This window comes from Eumetopias jubatus, unplaced genomic scaffold (assembly GCF_037043125.1).
Source record: "Eumetopias jubatus isolate StellerSeaLion01/CBP00866 unplaced genomic scaffold, mEumJub1_p1.0 scaffold_1, whole genome shotgun sequence".
Classification (NCBI taxonomy): Eukaryota; Metazoa; Chordata; class Mammalia; order Carnivora; family Otariidae; genus Eumetopias; species Eumetopias jubatus.
The window spans coordinates 166,644,636-166,663,528 of NW_028274807.1; the positions used below are offsets into that span (position 1 = coordinate 166,644,636).

The window sequence follows — 18,893 nt, forward strand, 5'->3', positions numbered from 1 at the left end:
TCAGTTGGTTAAGCGACTGCCTTCGGCTCAGGTCATGATCCTGGAGTTCCGGGATCAAGTCCCACATTGGTCTCCCTGCTCAGCAGGGAGTCTGCTTCTCCCTCTCACCCTACCCCCTCTTGTGCTCTCTCTCTGTCTCAAATAAATAAAATAAAATCTTAAAAAAAAATAAACTAACCCTAAATCGTTGTTTAAAAAATAGACATCAGGAGCACCTGGGTGGTGCAGTAGGTTAAGTGTCCAACTCCTGGTTTTGGCTCAGGTCGTGATCTCAGGGTCATGGGATCAAGCCCCGCATCGGGCTCCATGCTCAGTGTGGAATCTGCTTGGGATTCTCTCTCCCTCTGCCCCTCCCCACCAACCAAATAAATAAATCTTAAAAAAAAAAAAAAAAACCCAGACATTAAGTCCAATATCCACTGCTAGGAGTAGTTAAGTAAATTATGGGCCAATCCCTTCAACGGAAAACTAAAAAGTCACTAAAAATGATGGCATGCAACATGCGGAAAGATATGCCCAGTTTAAATAAAGGGGTAAAAAAGAAAATATGAATTGGTAAGCAGGTGACAGTGCTCCCTTGGGGCTAAGACTTCTGTGTGGGCGGGTGCTGAAGAAAGGGAGGCCAGGCAATGAGTCAGGGCACCAGCGCCAGAATGACCTCTCACCCTTTCGTTTCCTTTCTGGCTATTACAGTTGTTTGGGCAATCAGACAAAAATCAGGGAGAAAAAAAGAGGACTAGGCTTCCACTTGCCAAATAGAGAACTTTGAGAAAGTATGAGTTCTACAGTTTCAAGGTCAGTTTTGCCAGATTTTCTGGTATTTTCTGGAATCTCTCCCCATGCTGCCAGTCCACAGGCAGGACTCTCTTGTTCTTGGGAGCACGGCGCTAAGACACTGGGTTGCACGCCTACCCTGCAGGAAGCTTCCCTGACATGAGTTGCTTTTGCCAAACAGATACATAAGCAGGGGGTGGGTGTCCAGGAAGACTCTGAGCGGGGAGCTCAAAATCCTAGGGGGCTTGGCCCAAAGCTCCAGGATCGGGTCCAGACCAGCTGCTGGGTTGGAAGTAAAAGGCCTCAAGGGTGTGGGGTGCTCAAAAAAGACAAGCATGGTGACAGGTGGGCAGTGTGTAGGGACAGCAGAAACCCTGATTTTTGAGGGAATAACAAAGAAAGAGAGAAGAGATCCAAGGTTGGTGAGGAGGGGAGAGCAATCCAAAGAAGAGAGACCAAGGAAGAGGGAGAGGAAGGGGCACAGGGAGGTGTGCGGCTCGGCGCCGCAGCGCAGGCCCTTGGCAGGGTCCAGGGCACCACTCTCACCTCTTGACGTTGCCATGGATGATCTCCAAGCCGTGCAGATGCCTCACAGCTTGGAGCAGCCCAGAGCAGATGCTGGCACGCTGGGGCCAGAGGAGGGGGTCTGCGCCTCCCTAAGGAAAAGAGAAAGAGGGGGAGACACAGTCACACCTCTGCCTTTTCAAAGTCCCAGCGACCTCCTGTCTCTTCTCCAGACCTTCACATCCTCTGCAACAGGGATCGGGCAGCACGGCGTACCGGCAGGGTACCAGTTCCGACATCAGAAGACCTAGATGTAAATCCCAGCTCAGACACACACTAGCTGTGTGACTTTGGGAAAGACACTCGACATCTCTGAGCCTCAGTTTCTTCTTCAGTTACAAAATGGAAATGTTAATCCCCATGCCTCTCTAGGATTGCTCTAAGGACTCAGAGGAGGATATGGTAGGGAGCATATGGTATATGAGTATATGGTATGCCCCTAGCATGGTGCCTGCCACAGAGTGGGTGCTCGATAACCTGCAGCTGTTTTGAAGCATGACTATACAGTGGCAGGTCTGGAATCTTCCTCTAGGAGGGTACGCCTGGGAGAGGGGCTAAGGAGCTTGTGATAGCACACCAAGCACGTGGGCCTTATGCCAATTTTATGTGTATTTGGGGAGGCTTCACAGGGGCTGATGGGGATTGTGGGGTGAGCAAAAACCCCCACCATCTCCAGGTTCTGCCACTGTTGTTCTAAGACTGAAACTCCAGGCTCAACCACAACTTATTTTTCAAGTCCTGTCGTAGGCCCCACATCCTCTAAAAGCTGGCCTTGCTAACAGGTTCCCTCTCAAAAACTCTGAAATCCAGAGCCACATGAACCCTGTTTAAATTCCAGCCCTGACACCTGTCAGCTGTGTTCCTTTGGGCAGGTCACTTTGCCTCTCTGTGCCAGAAACTCCTCTTTTGGAAAACGGGGGATACCTCTTGAGTTGTAGCAAGGCCTGAAGGGGACATGTGCAAAACCTTTATCGTGGTGTCTCGCACACAGCAAGAGCACAACAAACCTAACAATCATTATTATACTACGAATACTGCTTTGTCTGGTCTCTTTTAAGGGAAGCAGTAATTCTCTTGGGGAATAAATCTTTCCCCCTATTTCACGATTTTATGGGAAGGAGGTTTGTTTTTAAAACTGTAATTTTAATAGGTATTATGCTCACCTGCTATAATATGTGCAAGGTACTGAAGGGTATATAGTAAAATTTCCTTTCCTGTCCCATGCCCCAGCTACCTAGCTCACCTCCTCAGAGGCAGCCAAAGCACCAGTTTTTTGTAAACTTCCAGAGATAGCCCATAAAGACACAAGCAAATAGACATATAATAGAGTAGCATTTTTAGCAAATAAAAATTTGCTTCTACTTCTCCACACTCTTTACCTCTTAATTATTTTTCTTGTCCTATTGCACTGACTAGCACCCCCAGAACAATGTTAAATAAAATTAGTACTGTGGGATACCTTTGTCTTGCTCTTGAAAAGCCTCTTCTCAAATAATTTTTTTATAGGTTTTTACCTGAAGATGTTCAGCCAGATCTCATCTATCCCAACCTAACTTCTCTCTCTGGGTGGCCCCTCTCCCTTCTGGAAGCCCTTAAACCTTGAATCCCTAACTGGATGCTACCTGGTCCTGTTCTCTGACCATGACCCAGCCCCTTACCTGACCCTGGAGTCTGTCCTGTAAAGAACCATTTGCCATGTATGGGTAGATCAAGCTGTAAAACCGATTTCCAGTGCAGAAGCCCAGCAGAGGTAAGATGTTGGGGTGGCAGCATCTGAAATCAGGTATTAGTGCAGAGGTGAGGAGTCAGACAGAAAGGAGAAACAAAGACTGCTCCACTTCCTCACCTCCCACCCCTCTTCTGCCCCCTGTACCCCAGTGAGGTCACCAGTGACTTCCCAGGTGCCAAATGCTCTGACCCCTGAGGGCCCAGCACCAGGGTAGAGAGATGAAAACTGACTGCCTTCAACAAGCTTGAAGTCAAAGAGCTCAAACTTACCCTACCTCACTGCTCTGCAGCACATAACACCTTAACCACCCCATCTTCTGGAAACAGAGCCTTAGAGGTTAAGGAACTTGCTCGCAGTCATGATCAGCCAGGTACCAAATGCTCTGACCCCTGAGGGCCAGCACCAGGATAGAGAGATGAAAACTGCCTGCCCTCAACAAGCTTGAAGTCAAAGAACTCAAACTTACCCTACCTTAGAGGTTAGAGGTTAAGGAACTTGCTCACCATCATGAGCAGTAAGCAGGGAAGGCAGGATCAGATTGCAGGTCTGTTGGACCCCCAGGACTGGGTTCTTCCCCGAAATCCTCTTCTGCTAGGTTCTGAGTCACTTTTCCCTCCAGGCTCTTCCTACCTCTCTGACTGCTCTCTCTTGGCTTTTTTCACTAAGACCCTCCTCCTTTGCCTTCCTCTGAAACCTAAGTACCCCCGACTCAGCTCATCATTTTGTTTTATCAGCTGTGTCTCCAGGTATCTCCCACCTCTATGGGGAACACTCCCCAAATCTCTCCTTGGAGCCCCTTCCTAAGCTCTAGACCTGAATGTCTATCTGCATCCTGATCCTCCAGGTGAACACCCTAGACTCAACAAGTCCCAAACCCACTCCTGTGCCCAGTTATTATCTCAACAAAGGGCACCTGTGCAGTCTCCATGCAGTTTCCTGGAAACCTCTTTACCTCCCCCATCTAATTAGTCAGCATTCACCATCATAAATAGCTTTCCAACTGTCCCCTTCACTCCCCCCTCCTCTACCTTGAGTCGGACCCTGATGGATGCTCCACAGGACTATCGTGATGGCCTCCTGCCCAATCCCTCCTGCCCTCCTCCACTCTCCCCAGGCCATCCTACTGCACTTTTCACACTCAGGAGAGTCATTTACACTCAGTCCCTTCTGGACCATAACCATTCCCAAGGCAGGGGCTGTGTATTCTCCCTAGAGCCAAAAAAGGCCTTGACAACTCACGTTTGCCCAGTCAGTGAATGGGGTGTCTGCTGACTCCAGGAAGGCACTTTGCCAAAATGGAAAGGGGAATTATACTTTCATTTTTTATTAAATATGTGTGTGTTTATTCATACACACGTATGAATAGAGAAAAGGTTAAAGAAAATATATCGAATTACACAGTAGTTATTTATAGGTGCTACAGAAAACAGGTGATTTCTATTTTCTTATTTATGATTTTCTTTATTTCTTAAGATACTCCACACTAATCATGCATTCCTTGCCCAGGGCCGCATGCTGGCAGAGGAAACCCAGAGAGCGACTTGCCAAGGTTGAATGATAGCTGGCGTCCAGCGCCCGACAGGTGCCCAATATGCCTTTGTTAAATTCATCAGTCAGTGACGGCAGAGCCAGGGCAAGTCTCCCCAGGTCCTTCCCGTTCTCTTTTCCAGTCCCCTGCCAGCTCTGGGACAGGCAGGTTCACTGCCCTTCTCAGCCTCAGTTTCCCCATCTGTAAAATGAGCAGGTTTGAGGATGACTTTTGCAGGTCTTTATTGCTCAAGACTTCATGGCTCAACATTTCTCTGTCGGGGCACCTGGGTGGCGTGGTCAGCTAAACGTCGGATTCTAGGGGTTGGCTCGGGTAGTGATCTTGCTCAGCGCAGAGTCTGCTTGGGACTCTCTCTCCTTCTCCCTCTTCCCCTCCCCTCTCTCTCCCTCAAAATAAATAAATAAATCTTTTAAAAAATCTCTCTGCCAAGGGCTAGGTAGTAAATATTTTAGACTTTGTAGGTCAATACGGTCTCTGTTGCAACTACTCAACCGTGCCTATCTCACAAAAACAACCATAGAGAAGACGGAAATAAGGAAGCATGGCTGTGTTCCAGGAAAACCTTATTGTGGACACTGAAATCGGAATTTCGTGTACATTTCATGTATCGTGAAACATTCTTCTTTCTTTTCAACCCTCTGAAAATGGAGAACCCATTCTTAGCAATCAGACCATACACACACAGGCACGGCCCGATCTAGCCAAAGGGCATCATTTGCCAAACCCTGCTCTGGAGCAATACCGTTTTAAGATGGATTTGCCATGAGAGTTGGAAACAGTAAATCTCTGCCCATCTCAGAAAAATGGGATAGAAACAGATTTCTTCCAGCCTGGAAGGAAAGAGCTGGGCCAAGTGAGCCAAGGTTCTTTGATAATTCTAATCTATGCATATAGTTGCTTCATAGAGAAAGCACGGACTATGAAGCCAGACCAACCTAGGTTCAAAGTCTAGCTCTGCCACTTACTAGCTGTGCGATCTTGGACAAGACACTTAACCTCTCTGGGCCTCAGTTTGTGCATGTACAAAATAACGCTGCTAACAGCAGCTACGTTACAAGGTTCTTGTGTGGATTAAATGCATTTTTACATGTGGAGTACTTAAGACATGCCTGGTACACAGGAAGCACTATATAAAGGTTATCATTATTAAGCAAAGTATTTTCCAAAGGGGAGGCTTACCTATGACAAATTTGTACCTCTGCCTGGAAGAATTTTTCGACCAGTCCTGGACCTGAGTAGGCCACCTGCGGGAAAAGACCATGAAACATGAAAATCCAGCCTCACCCAATATAGCCTCCACCCCTTACTAGAAACAAAGAAGTGCTCGCCTCTCTGAGCTTCTTGAAGACAAATGGCATGCCATGCCTTTGCCCTTTGTAGATGTCAGCAAAGATGCCCTCACTGATTTTGTGGTTTTGGTTGAAGTTATCAGTTGCCTGGACCACGTCTGCCTCACTCCAGAAAAGGCTATCTTCAGCCTGGCTCACAAGCGTTTCCTGCTTCGGAAGGGAGGTGCTAAAGTCCTGGGAATGCAGACAGAAGAGATGGAGATTAATATGGAATTAACATGGAAAATATTTTTTGCCTACTACCTCAGGGAATCTTAGATCATCAAAGCTGAAGGGGTGGAGGAGTTCATCTTGTCCAGTGAGGAGAAACAGTCCTTTATAAGACATGGATAGGGCCAGCTCAAATCCCACCTCTGCTTCTAACTGGCTCTGTGACCTTGAGTAACTTAACCTCTCTGAACCTTAATTTCCACAGCAGCAAAAATGAAGATAACAATAGTACTCTGGAGGGTAATCCTGAAGATTAACTAAAATGTGAATATTCCTGGCACATGGCTAGGATTTTCTGTTTTGTCTTTTTCCCCAGTTTACAAAAGTGAGAACCAAGGAGGTCAGAGAGCTAAGGTGAGGTCACAGAGCTGGTCAAGGGCTGAACTGGTGCCTGGGGTCCTATACAGGGTATACATGCTGGGAAGCAGGACCTAGGTCCACACAACCAAACGTGATTCTGTGTGAGCCTCTGAAAAGCGGCTCTGCTTCAGTCACGTACCTTCTTAAAAACAGGTGCCCAGAAGTTTAACTTTTTTTAAGGCTATCTATGCTCTTACAGGCTGTTTGAGAAAATTAGAGGGGAAAAAACCATCCACGATCCCATTATCCACTGAAGTGCTATGAAAGTTTAAGGTATTTCTTGTAAATTAGATACACGGGATTTATTTTTAAAATTGGGATCATGCCATACACATAGTTTTGACTTCTGGTGTTTTCACTTTTTTTTTTTTAAGATTATTTATTTATTTATTTATTTGACAGAGAGAGAGACAGCGAGAGAGGGAACACAAGCAGGGGGAGTGGGAGAGGGAGAAGCAGGCTTCCCGTCGAGCAGGCAGCCCGATGTGGGGCTCGATCCCAGGACCCTGGGATCATGACCTGAGCTGAAGGCAGACGCTTAATGACTGAGCCACCCAGGCACCCCTACCCTTCCAAAAGTTATAAGATTTTATTTATTTATTTGACAGAGAGAGAGATAGCGAGAGAGGGAACACAAGCAGAGGGAGTGGGAGAGGGAGAAGCAGGCTTCCCACTGAGCAGGGAGCCTGATGCGGGGCTCGATCCCAGGACCCTGGGACCATGACCCAAGCCGAAGGCAGACGCTTAATGACTGAGCCACCCAGGCGCCCCTCTGATGTTTTCACTTAACATTATACCATGATCATTCTATCAATTATTAAATTGTCTTTGAAAATTATTAATTATAAAAACAAACAAACAAAAAAAAAACATGCTTAAGTGCCCATCTCCTTTATGGAAGAGTCTCATCAACCAGACCCATGTAGCATTGGCTTTTTTGCCAGGCACCCTGACCAGGACACTTTTGGAGGCCCACAAAAACGTTTTGATTTCTTTTAAAGCCAGAAGAACAAAAATGAACTTTTAGAGTCAAAGAAAATGTTTTAATTTTTAATCCAGCTTGGATTAGGTTCATCTTTGTGCCAATGCAATTGTAAAATATAATCCTTGATTTTTTTTTTTTTTTTTTTAATGAAGGAAAGAAAAGGCCCATGAAGGCAAGAGTGCCTTTGTGGTCCTGGACCTGTCATTGAAAATTCAGGATAACTCAGACAAGAATTGGGTGGGAAAAGGTTAGAAGAGAGGTAGTTTGTAAGCAAATGACTTAGTATAAATGTAACCAATATATTTTGGAGGGAGAAAGATGCCATGCATTAGCTCTCATTTAAACACAAAGAATGGAAAAGCTCATTAAAAACATGTATTCATGTAAAAGTGCACCCTCTCCAGTCACCCCAACCCCAGGCCCCCAGGCCCTAGCTGCACTGATAGCCTGCATTTAGCCTTAGAAGCCTGGAGTAATTCCACAAGTCTCCTTTCTCCCTATCCCCCTAACCCCTGGCCCCCACATTGGTCCCAATACATTACTTCTTTTCCCCCCAGTTTATTCATTTAAGTAATCTCTATACCCAACGTAGGGCTCGAACTCACGACCCCAAGATCAAGACCTGCAAGCTCTACTGACTGAGCCAGCCAGGCGCCCCAGCACACTGCATTTCTGAGGAAGAGCCACGTGGGGATGGGGGGGTATCACCCGGGGGTCGGGGAGATTTACCTTTGAATCAGGTGAAACAGGAAAGTCAACCAACTTGGTTTTTAAGGAATGAGGGGCATCTGTGGAAGGAGGCAGGAGGCTGGCTCTGGCTGGAGCGGGCCCTGGAAAGGAGGAAGACAGGAGGGGTTCTCAACCGGTTCCCACACCAGTTTCTCCTTCACTCCACAAACATTTTTGCCACTAATGACACCTGCTATTTCCTGACACCCCCAGGTGCCAGCCTGCAGGCTCCTCAGAGCTAGCTCAGGGAAACTTTGTAACAACCATGGGTTGGTCCCATATATGACTCCCACGGGGTGGGGGGAGAAATGGAGGCACTGGAGGTGGCTACTGGCCCAGGGCCACACAGTCAGTAAGTGGCAGAGCCAGGCTTCAGATGGAGATCCATGTGACTTCCAAGCCCTACGCTGGCCTACCTCCCAAACAAGGAGCAGTGAAGGACACAGAGGTGATTAGCTATGGAGCCCGCCTTCCAGAAAACTCCGTTGCAGCAGCAATGGCAATAACCAGCCTCTAAGGGCAGAGGCAGCAAAGAGGCCATGAAAGCAGGTTGGGAGGCCAAGGAGGGTTTCACAAAGGATTTCAAAAAGTGGACATAAGGCATTGAGGAAGTGGGACCGGCTGTGCAGAGGCATGAGAGCGTGAAAGCCCAGAAAGTACTCAGGCAGGCTTAGCTAGCAAACACTGATGTTACACAAGGCCTTGCTCTAAATGAGTCACTTTTTTAAGTCACTGAACCCTCACAACAATCCTAGGAGACAGGTACCATTACCATGTCCTTTTTACAGATGGTAAAACGGAGGCAGAGAGAAGTGGAGTAACCTTTCCAAGGGCACACAGCCAGTGGCTCTGGAGTCCATGCTCTTTTTTTTTTTTTTTTAAGTGGGCTCCATGCAGGACACCCAACGCGGAGCATGGAGCCCAATGCAGGGCTTGAACTCACGACCCTGAGTTCAAGACCTGAGCTGAGATCAAGAGTTGGCCACTTAACCGACTGAGCCAACTCGGTGCCCCTGGAGTCCGTGCTCTTAATGCCTTAGTGAATGAAGAAGACTCAGGAGAGAGAAGGCTTGAAGAGTAGTTTGGGGTCAGGTAAAAGCCAGGTTAAAGAGGTGACATTTCTTCACGGGGCACCAGAAAAAGATTAACCTGAACACTAACGAGGCAGTCTGGAGTTGGATGAATTAGAGTGTGTGCAAGCCAGGGATGAGACAGAATGAGGGATGAGCTGTGGAGGCCGATCCACGCAGGAGCAGACCTCAGCCAGAAGCAGAAGCTTCAGATGTCACCATCTGCAAACACCCAGGTGGCCCCATGGCTGGAATGGCCTCTGAGTAACTGGGTGCCGGCCCTCCAAGGGAACCTGGCCTTGACCCCAGGGTTGCTGGCCCAATCCACCTGCTTCAGGTATTTCTGGTTTATAACATCAAGAAATGAGTGATTAATCTGCAACTCTGGCCATAAAAGAAAATTTAATTCAGAAAACTGAAAATAGCAACCTGATGAAGCTAGAATCAGGCTTACTAAACTACTAACCCAGGCAGCTGGTAAAACAAAGCTCACCTAATGCAGGCTAAGGCTCTCTCATCCCCACAGAGCCCAAGAGGAGGGGCACCCTAAGCCTCTCTCCCTGAGTCTGCTGTTCTAGACATCTAGATAGCAGACTAGAGCCATGCCACTCTCTCCAACCCATCCCCACATCTGCCTAAGCTTCCCAGGGGCTGCTCCCCGTGACTGAGTGTGGAGGGGAGAAGAAGGGGAGACCCAGGGGAGACCCAGGGCCCTCATCTCCCTAAGGACGCTCCCGCCCACTTCCCCACCCTCTCTCCTTCCCCCAGACCCCAGGCCTCCTCCAGCTTCGCCCCGCATCTTCCCCATTTTCGCTCAGGCCTTTGTCCTGTGAAGATCCTCCTGCTTCTCAGGTGACCTGGTCCAATACAGGTCTCTGCTGGCAGGCCCAGGGACCCTGCCTTGCAGAAAGGCTCCCTTCCATTGCTGCCTCTACCCGTGCCCTGCCTGCTCTTGGCCTCGGCTCCCAGTACGCTTGGCCTGGGTCCCGAAACTGTGGCCATGTTCATCCATCTCCTAACTGTTGGCTGTGTCTCTGCACCACCTCACTGTGAGTGACTTGATGTTTCTCTTTCAGTCCACTTTAATTCACACGTTATGTATTTAGCCTTGAAATCCCTAGTTTTTTGTGCATGAGACATACATCTTTTCTAACATCCATGCTCTCTTGTACCACGGGGAGCCAGGCTCCACGCCCTGGGGACCACTGCTCCATGGTGGCTCCGTTTCCCTCTGCTTCCTCCCTCAAGTTCTGCCCTATCCTGGCCTGACCCAGAGCTGGCCTCGGGGCAGGGTTCTCAGTGAGCAGATGGTCCCTCTCCCTCTCCCTTTGCCCAGTGACTCCCAGGCCAGCACCGGCCTCACATTAACCATGACTTTCTGGTCTGGCTTGATGCCCGGGGTTCGCCTGAGGTTGGGAGGGTGTCACCGAGGTCTGCTTTTGTGACATATGAAGGCTACTAGTTGAAGGAGAGGCTCCTTATCCCTGTGGTTTTGGGGGAAAAAGGAATGGTATTTGAGCCAATGCCACAAAGCTGACAAATCAGGTAAGAACTAGACTTGCTTTGTAAACGCTTAGTGGAAGCCCTTGGTCAGGGGAGACACTCATCCTCACACATGTCTTTTCCAAAGCACTCACGCTCCATGTGCCAAAACTTTTACGAAAAAACATTTCCTACGGAAATCTTTCTGGAATGTCTGCTTTCCCAAGCAGAATACACTGAATCTCGTCCTGCTGAGCTGTGTGGCTGAAGGCAGGAGTAAAGAGCACTGGGGAGGTGCTGTATCTGATGGGAGGTTTTCTACATCCTGCCCTGGCGCTGCCCGAGGAGCTGCCTCTACAGCCTCCCCACCTCCTTCGTATCAGAGAGAAATAGGCTCAAGTCCTGGCTCTTCCATTACGAAGATTTGAACTTGGGTGACCTGTACTTCATTTCTTTGAGCTTTCTCAGATGCACAAAGAACAATAAAAGCCCATTCCTTGTAGAGTTCTTGTCCAGGCTAAATAAACGAGATGACAGTTACAAAGCACTAAGGTCAGTCTGGCACACAGGGAGTCCCAAAGCTGGTAGAACTACACGCAGAATGAGAGATTCTGACGGATAGCCTGCCGGCCTCTCCTAGAGCTACGGCTTTGTGACAGTTGGCATCAGCCATTAAAGCCCTCGTCTCTGAAGTCCGGCTCTGTGAGTTTGTTTAATGAGCTGCTCACCACCTGTCTGTGGCTTTTCTGATCACCTAGTTTCCTCCTCCCTGTCTCTTTCCCATTTCCTTCCCACCCACGAGGGAGTCAGGACATGCAGGGGTTACCGTGTGGGTTCTGGGGCAACTGGCCTGAGCTGGATCCTGGTCCCACCGCTCAGTCATGAGGCTTCTACATCCTTCCCCCGCTGTCCAGGGGCGCAATAAGAGCCCCACGTCCCTGGGCAATTCCGTGGGGCACAAGAAGCTCCTACACATAGCAGGTCAGGAGGTCATGTTGCTGCCACCTGTCTCTGTCCCCTGCCCCGCCCCCCGTCCCACCCCCCACCTCCACATTTTCCACTCCAACAAGATAATCAGTCAGCTTGAACTCTGGGGCCCAAAGGAACCTTAGGGTTTTCCCGAAAGAAGATGGGGTTTGGGTTATTAGATTAAATTAATGATTATTTCTAGTTGGGGCAAAGATAGACAACCAGCTTCCTTCCTCCATCTGTAGATTGTGTTTGTTTTCTTGACTTGCTGGGACACATGTGTTCCCAAGGGCCATTCAAGAAAGGGAACGGAGCAAAGGCCTCACCAGATGAGGCTGGTTTCTGCAGTAGCCCTAGATAAGGAATATCAGAGGTTGTGACCCCTATCACCTCCTCCATCTGGGCCAGCATTCCCCTAGAATTTCCCTGCTTTACTATGATTCTTCCCTTTGGCCTTCGATCAGTATCACATTTGCTTTAGGACCATTTCCCCTTATTTTTAACTGCTGATCAAAGTTCTGCCCTTGTTTTTGTTTGTTTTTATCTTTAGCTACAGTTAACAGTTCAGACTCCCTGGCCTAGAATTATTTCCCCAGCTTCAGCCTATCTGGGGTGTCCGGAACACTGCTAATATTAACTAACATTTGATGAGCACCTAATGGTAGCAACACTGAGGTGTTTGATTCCTTACTACAACATGCTGACATAGGCTTTCATTGCTGTGCCTGCTTTTTTATTTTTTTTAAGATTTTATTTATTCATTTAGAGAGAGAGAGCACGCAGGCACCCATGCATGTGAGTGGGGGAGGGGCAGAGGCAGATTCCGCACCGAGCACTGAGCCTGATGTGGGACTCGATTTCACAACCCTGAGAGTATGACTCTAGCTGAAATCAAGAGTCAGACGCTCAGCCAACTGAGCCACGCAGGCGCCCCTGTGCCCACTTTTTTAGATGAAGAAACTGAGGTACAGAGAAGCTAAGTAATTCTCCTGTAGAAACTGGGAGGTGGGATTCAAATACAGGCTTGTCTAATGCAAAAACCCAGGCACGCTCCTCTAGGCCAACGCTGACCCTGGCTTCAGGAACAGCATCAATGAACTGAGATTTCTTGGATGTGGGACCTTCAGCTCACCACTTGGGAGCCTAGAGGAGAGTAGAAGGGAGGCCAGGCCCCTGGGGAGAGGTGGTGAGAATGGACACGCGGGTGTGATTACTGTGAACAGTGGTGTCCTCCCCCGCCCCCGCCCCCCCCCCCGACACCGCCCCAGGAAAGCCATCCATCTGCAGGCTGAGTCCTTCCATCATTTGGCAAATTGTCCCTGAACCCTTCCCTGGGCACAAGGGGGTGGAGACAAATCTGAAGTGGTCAAAAGGCTCTGGGATAGCAGTGTGTGTGCTGTTAGGGACGGAGGCATCTAAACCACACTGCTCAGATGCTACTTCCTACTTGCGTGACCTTGAGCAAATCACTTCTTTCAGCGGCTCAGGTGCCGTAGAGGAAAGCAGCAGATGTGTGCCGGGAAGAGGAGAGGGAGGGGGGCAGGCAGGACCACAGTGGCCCACTACACAGCTGAGAGGGCCAGGCCCCAGCCCGGCCACGGGCCCATGCAGAACGGAGAGGTCATCAGGCTCCCAGGCCAGAGCCGGCAGGAGGACCAGCCCGTGCTCGGGGCTCGGGGAACCACAGGGAAAATACCTGGGCCCCAGAGCGTGTGACTTTAGCAGGCTGTGTAACCTCTCCGCGCTGCAGTTTCCATATCTGTAAAGTGGGGATAATCACCATACCTAACTTGTACAGCTAACTGAGGATTATGTAAGTCGGCGTGTCCAGCACAGAAAGAGCCCTCAATTACAGAGCTATCTTTTTTTCTTAAAATGATAATAAGCGGTATATATTCTGTTGGTATCTGACTTTTTTTTTTTTTGCTTTTTTAATTCAATATATTGTGAGCATGTTTCGGTGTATGTATACACATCTACATCATTTTTAACAGTATTGTATTTTTCTGACCAACTGTCATTAATTTTACCATCCCCCTTGTCGTTTCCAATTTTTTTGCTACACTGAGCTGAATATCCTGATGGATAAAACATTTCCTTTAAATTAAAAAATGAAATTTAATTTAAAATACCTGGACTTGGAAAGGCATCTGGCCTCACGGACAGCCCCTTTCCCTGTTTATCTTCAGCGTTTCTTACAGAAGCTGCCAGCAGCCTTCCTGGCTTCGCAGCATCTGGGAAGTCTAGGAAAGAAGACTTGATTTCAGGAATTGGTTTCCCTGAAAACAAGGCCGAAAGAAAGAAAGTTACTATTATTCAATGAAGTAGGATGGCCATTAAGAGGCGGGGTCTACAAGTCAGAGACCGGGCTCTGTTCCTGGGTCCACCTCGAATTCACTGTGGCGGGGTGAGTTCTTTCCCTCCTGGCCTCGGCCTGCCCATGTATGTAGCGGGGGGACACAACAGTCTCCTGTGATTGGTCCAGCTCTGACACTGAGTCACACAAAACTGGCTTCGGATCCTACCAGCGGTGTGACCTTAGACAAGACAGTCTCCTCTGAGCCTGTTTCCTCAACTATAAACTGGAGAGGGTTGGGGAACCTGCATAGCTCAGTCGGTTAAGCGTCTGCCTTCCGCTCAGGTCATGATCGAGGGTTGTGAGATCAAGCCCCACATCAGGCTCCCCACTGAGCAGGGAGTCTGCTTCTCCCTCTCCCTGTGCCCCTCCCCCCCGCTCATGCTCACTTGCTCTCACTCTATCTCAAATAAATAAATAAATAATCTTTTAAAAAATAAAGTAAAATAAGATGGAGAGGGTAATAATGACAGTATCTGTGTGCCTACCTCCCAGGGCTGTTAAGAGGAAGGTAATGGGAACATAGACGTAAAAGGGCTTTGTAGACTCTACATTTCCCTGAACATGGGAGGAAATTAAAGATATTCACTCCACCAAGTCCCTAGTAGAGCCCCTAAATATGAAAGTCTGGTGGTCCTACAAGCAGTGGAATCATGTGTATCCTTCCCCGTCTTACAGATGGGGACCCTGCAAACAGCCCCTTTGTCAACTGAGTGCCAAGTGTGCCACGCCCAGTGGGCATCCTTCAAATCCTCACAAGCGGTTTGCATTTCGTCCCCATTAGAAATGAGGAAACTGAGGCCTGAGCAGGTTAAGTGGCTGGCCAAAGATCACACTGCCTGGGCAGGCAGGACTGGCCGAAGAAGCCTGGGTGGGGGTTCCCGGGTTCTTGAGAGGAATCCCTTCCCCTTTGCACCAAGGTGGGAAACCCCAAAGGTGCTGTGAGGGCGTATCTACACCAGCTCCCGACCAGCTTCACAGAGGCCGCATATAGTCTGTGATGCAGCTTCCTCTCGCCTCCTCCGCCACTGTCCTCGCCTTGTTTCCCCCTGGCCGGCGGCCGCCGCCAGCTGGGGCAGCCTCCAGACTCCTCCCCAGGCCACATCTTGCTAAAATACAAGTCTTGTCTCTTCACTTCCCTGTTTAAAGCCTTTACGACCTCCCACTGTCCGGATGAAGTACACACTCTTCTCCCAAATCATTGTATCTCCCCATTACCGTCCAGACCAAACCCAAAGTCCACAGTCCTGAGTTCAAGGCCCTTCACCCTCTGGTGGTCTGGGGCAAACCCATATTTGAGAACCACAAAAACAGGGGCACTGGAATTCCCGGGGAAAGCCTCTGACTTGTTCACACATGCATCAGGTGGGGCTAGGACAAAACGTCTCCAACCTTTGAGTCTCCCTGAGGTAGCAATTCCTCCGGCAGATCAACTGTGTCTCTGTCTAAACAAAACTGACTGTTACCAAGGGGCCAAGCTTTTCAAACCCAAGCTTTGCGACTACAACAATAATGCCTAACAATACACGGCACTACGCTTGTGTGGAACCACACAGACTGATTTTCACGACAATCTGTGGCGGCAGACAGAATTGTCTGCGTTTTATTTTTAAGCAGATTCAGGTTCAGATAGGCGAAATGATTTGTCTCCAGTCAAACTGATAAGATTCAAACCTAGGGCTGGTTTCGCCGCCCCCGGTGGATTGGCTCAGCAGAAGTACTGGGGCACCACTGTTGTGCTCCCCTCCCCAGCCCCCCAGTCCCCTCTGCAGATGGCACAACCCCGGGGCTACCTGCATAAAGCAGGAGAAAAGGGTGGGAACATGGGAAGAAAGGCTACAGGGAATGCAAAAAAGTAGTAAGGAGGCTGAGTGGTGGATGATGGGTGACTTTCTCCTTTCCTGACAATGACTTATTATTAACTCTTAAGGCACTGAGCCACCCAGGCGCCTCTTACTATCTCTTAAATAAAATTATCTTATGAAAGAAGTAGCAGTGCCTCCCAGCTGGCTCAGTTGGTGGAGTGTGTGCCTCTTGACCTTGGGGTCGGTGAGTTTGAGCCCCAAGTTGGGTATAGAGCTTCCTTAAAAAGAAAAATCTTTTTTTTAAGATTGTATTTATTTATTTAAGAGAAAGAGAGCAAGCTCACAAGCGGGGTGGGGGGAGGGGCAGAGGGAGAAGCAGACTCCCCACTGAGCAGGGAGCCCGATGTGGGGCTCAATCCCGGGACTTCAGGATCATGACCTGAGCCAAAGGCAGACACCCAACCGACTGAGCCCCCCAGGTGCCCCTAAAAATAAAATCTTAAAAAAAGAAGTAGCAGAGCTGAGCTATTTAGAGTTCAGGCTCTGGGATGGAAGCCAGCCCCACCACCTCCCAGCTCTGTTGACCTCATGCCCCTTTTGCGAGGACTAAAGGACACAGTGTGTACGACCTGCTCAGCTCCAACACGGGAACTTCATGGTTGTTGCTATGATGTTTTTAAAATATTGGTTATCTCGGTGCGCCTGGGTGGCTCAGTCATTGGGCGTCTGCCTTCAGCTCAGGTCATGATCCCAGGGTCCTGGGATCAAGCCCCGCATTGGGCTCCCTGCTCAGCGGGAAGCCTGCTTCTCCCTCTCCCACTCCCCCTGCTTGTGTTCCCTCTCTCACGGTGTCTCTCTTGTCAAATAAATAACTAAATAAAATCTTTAAAAGTAAAATAAAATATTGGTTATCTCTTCAACAGCCCACATATTGAGTGTAAGGAGGGTAGGATGGGACTCTTTCAGTTTCCATTTAACACAGCTCTGCATCATTCACACTGTTTAAATTTTTTATTATATATATTTTTTATTGTGGTAAATTACACATGACATAAAATTTACTGCCTACACCATTTTTAAGTGCGTGGTCCAGCGGCATTACGTCCAAGCACCCTGTTGTACAACCATCCCCACCATCCACCGCCAGAACCTTTCGCTTTCCCAAACTGAACTCTGTCCCCATTAAAAACCAACTTCCCATCGCTTCCCCCACAGCCCCTGGCACCCACCCTTCTACTTTCTGTCTCTAGAAATGTGACTGTTCATTAAAGTGTTTTAACCTGTGTGGGTGTTTTTCTTAACTCACTTTAATAGCAACTAAAAAGATGTATGTGTCTATACCATCCACTGACATGGAAAGGTATTACTACACCGTTGAGTGACAACAGAGCTTATAGACTATGTAACAAGTTTTCTGTAAAATATGTGTAAAAGTATAGAAGACACCTGTGTATGAAGAGAAAAAGAAGATGAATGACAGATACAAAATGTGAACAGTGATTATTTTCACTACAAGCGTTCTCACCACAACCCTGGAAAGTAGCAAGTAAAGGACCCACCTGAGGAAGAAGGTGGAAGAAAGGAGCACTGAGGCAGGAAGGTGGGGGAGGCCAGGACTGTGGGCAGGACTCACCCCCACAGCAGGGACCCCCCAGGAGAACACATGCTTTATCACTTCCCATCTGGGGTCCCCAGGCACTCAGAAGGTTGTCCATGGGCCAAGCTGCCCCCACCCCACCCCCAGGCCGAGGCCCTTCTGGCCAAAACTGAGAGCCTACAGGGGGGAGGGGATTTTCCCCAGCAGCAGCCATGCAGGTGGGACCCATGGAGTCACACACCTTTGCCTTATGTGATACCACTGCATTCGTTCCACAGGCCGTCATGCAAAACGACACGGTAAGCAAGCGCTGGCTGTGCATGTGAATTGGTGAGCAGAGCGGGGACAGAGCCACCTGCTCCCAGGTGGATATGACATGAACCCTGTGCCCCTGCCCCCAAGAGGAAGGGGCCACCCCATGTCACTCAGAGTCCCCATCTTCCCTGCCTTCCCTCCCCTCTCTGGTCTGGGGTCTCTCCCAACACCCTCTGTCCACAAACCGCCCTGAGGGGGGGATCCTGTGTTCCTCCAAGGGCCACCTGAGTGGTGTCCCAAGCCATCTGTGTATGAGGCAGAAGGCAGAGGAGGCTACAGCCTGGCCCCAGCTCCCCTCGCGCTGGGCAGGCCAGGCCTGCTGCTGAAGAGGACCTCAGACTGAGACTTCCCACAGAGACCAGGCCACAACCAGAGGAGATGCTCGCAGCTGCACTGCCTTCCTGAAGGTCCTACCTGCACCCTGAACTGTCTGGGACCCCAGAAGCACCAGCACCTTCCCCGATGTGAGGCCCGCTGAGCCCTGGTTTCCTCATTGTCAAATGTGGGGGGGTGGGGGGGGACATCCGGGCCTGATCTCCTGGCGGCAGCGTCCTATTGCTGGCGTCTGTTTTTTATTTCTCTTTCTGCACAAATCTTGGCCTGTCAGAACGTATCTGGCAGGAACATTGAGGCCACCAGCCCAACTGCGGCGGACCTCTAGGGCCTCCACCCATGCGGGACATAAAAGGCTTCATTATGTTTTCATCCTAAGGAAGAGTTCAGCTTTTCTCTTTGTTTTTGCAGTGACACGTAGTGGTCTACAGCTGGCACGGTGGGTCACGGGCCAGCACTCAGGGCTCGGGGACCCCACACGGGGAGGGGAGAACTGTCCTGTGGCCTCGGCAGGGTCTACCTGCCAGCACATTCTGGGCTGACACCCACCCTCCCACCTAGTCAACCTCCAAGGGTCACATGCGCCACAGCAGTAAGCTGACAGAGCCCCACGTCAGGCCCACAGCAACAATCTGATGACAAACTTCAGTTTCCTGTGAAACCCCTGTCTCAGCATACTGGGAGTTTTCAGATGTATTAGAAGTGCTGACCATAAAT

At 49.3% G+C, this 18,893-nt stretch overlaps 1 protein-coding gene across 4 annotated transcripts in view; it reads right to left on the reverse strand.

Moving 5' to 3' along the window:
- Positions 1-18,893, reverse strand: part of IRAK2 (interleukin 1 receptor associated kinase 2) — a 63,077-nt gene that overhangs the window by 17,629 nt on the left and 26,555 nt on the right. For 2 of the 4 annotated variants that reach the window (XM_028101646.2, XM_028101644.2), the window contains exons 3-8: positions 13,903-14,049; positions 8,250-8,350; positions 5,945-6,139; positions 5,796-5,860; positions 2,997-3,111; positions 1,321-1,430 (exon numbers count right to left, since the gene is read on the reverse strand). In XM_028101646.2, coding sequence (XP_027957447.1) covers positions 1,321-1,430; positions 2,997-3,111; positions 5,796-5,860; positions 5,945-6,139; positions 8,250-8,350; positions 13,903-14,049 — 733 coding nt within the window. The remainder of the gene's footprint in view (positions 1-1,320; positions 1,431-2,996; positions 3,112-5,795; positions 5,861-5,944; positions 6,140-8,249; positions 8,351-13,902; positions 14,050-18,893) is intronic. The other 2 variants (XM_028101645.2, XM_028101647.2) reach the window with 2 other exon arrangements.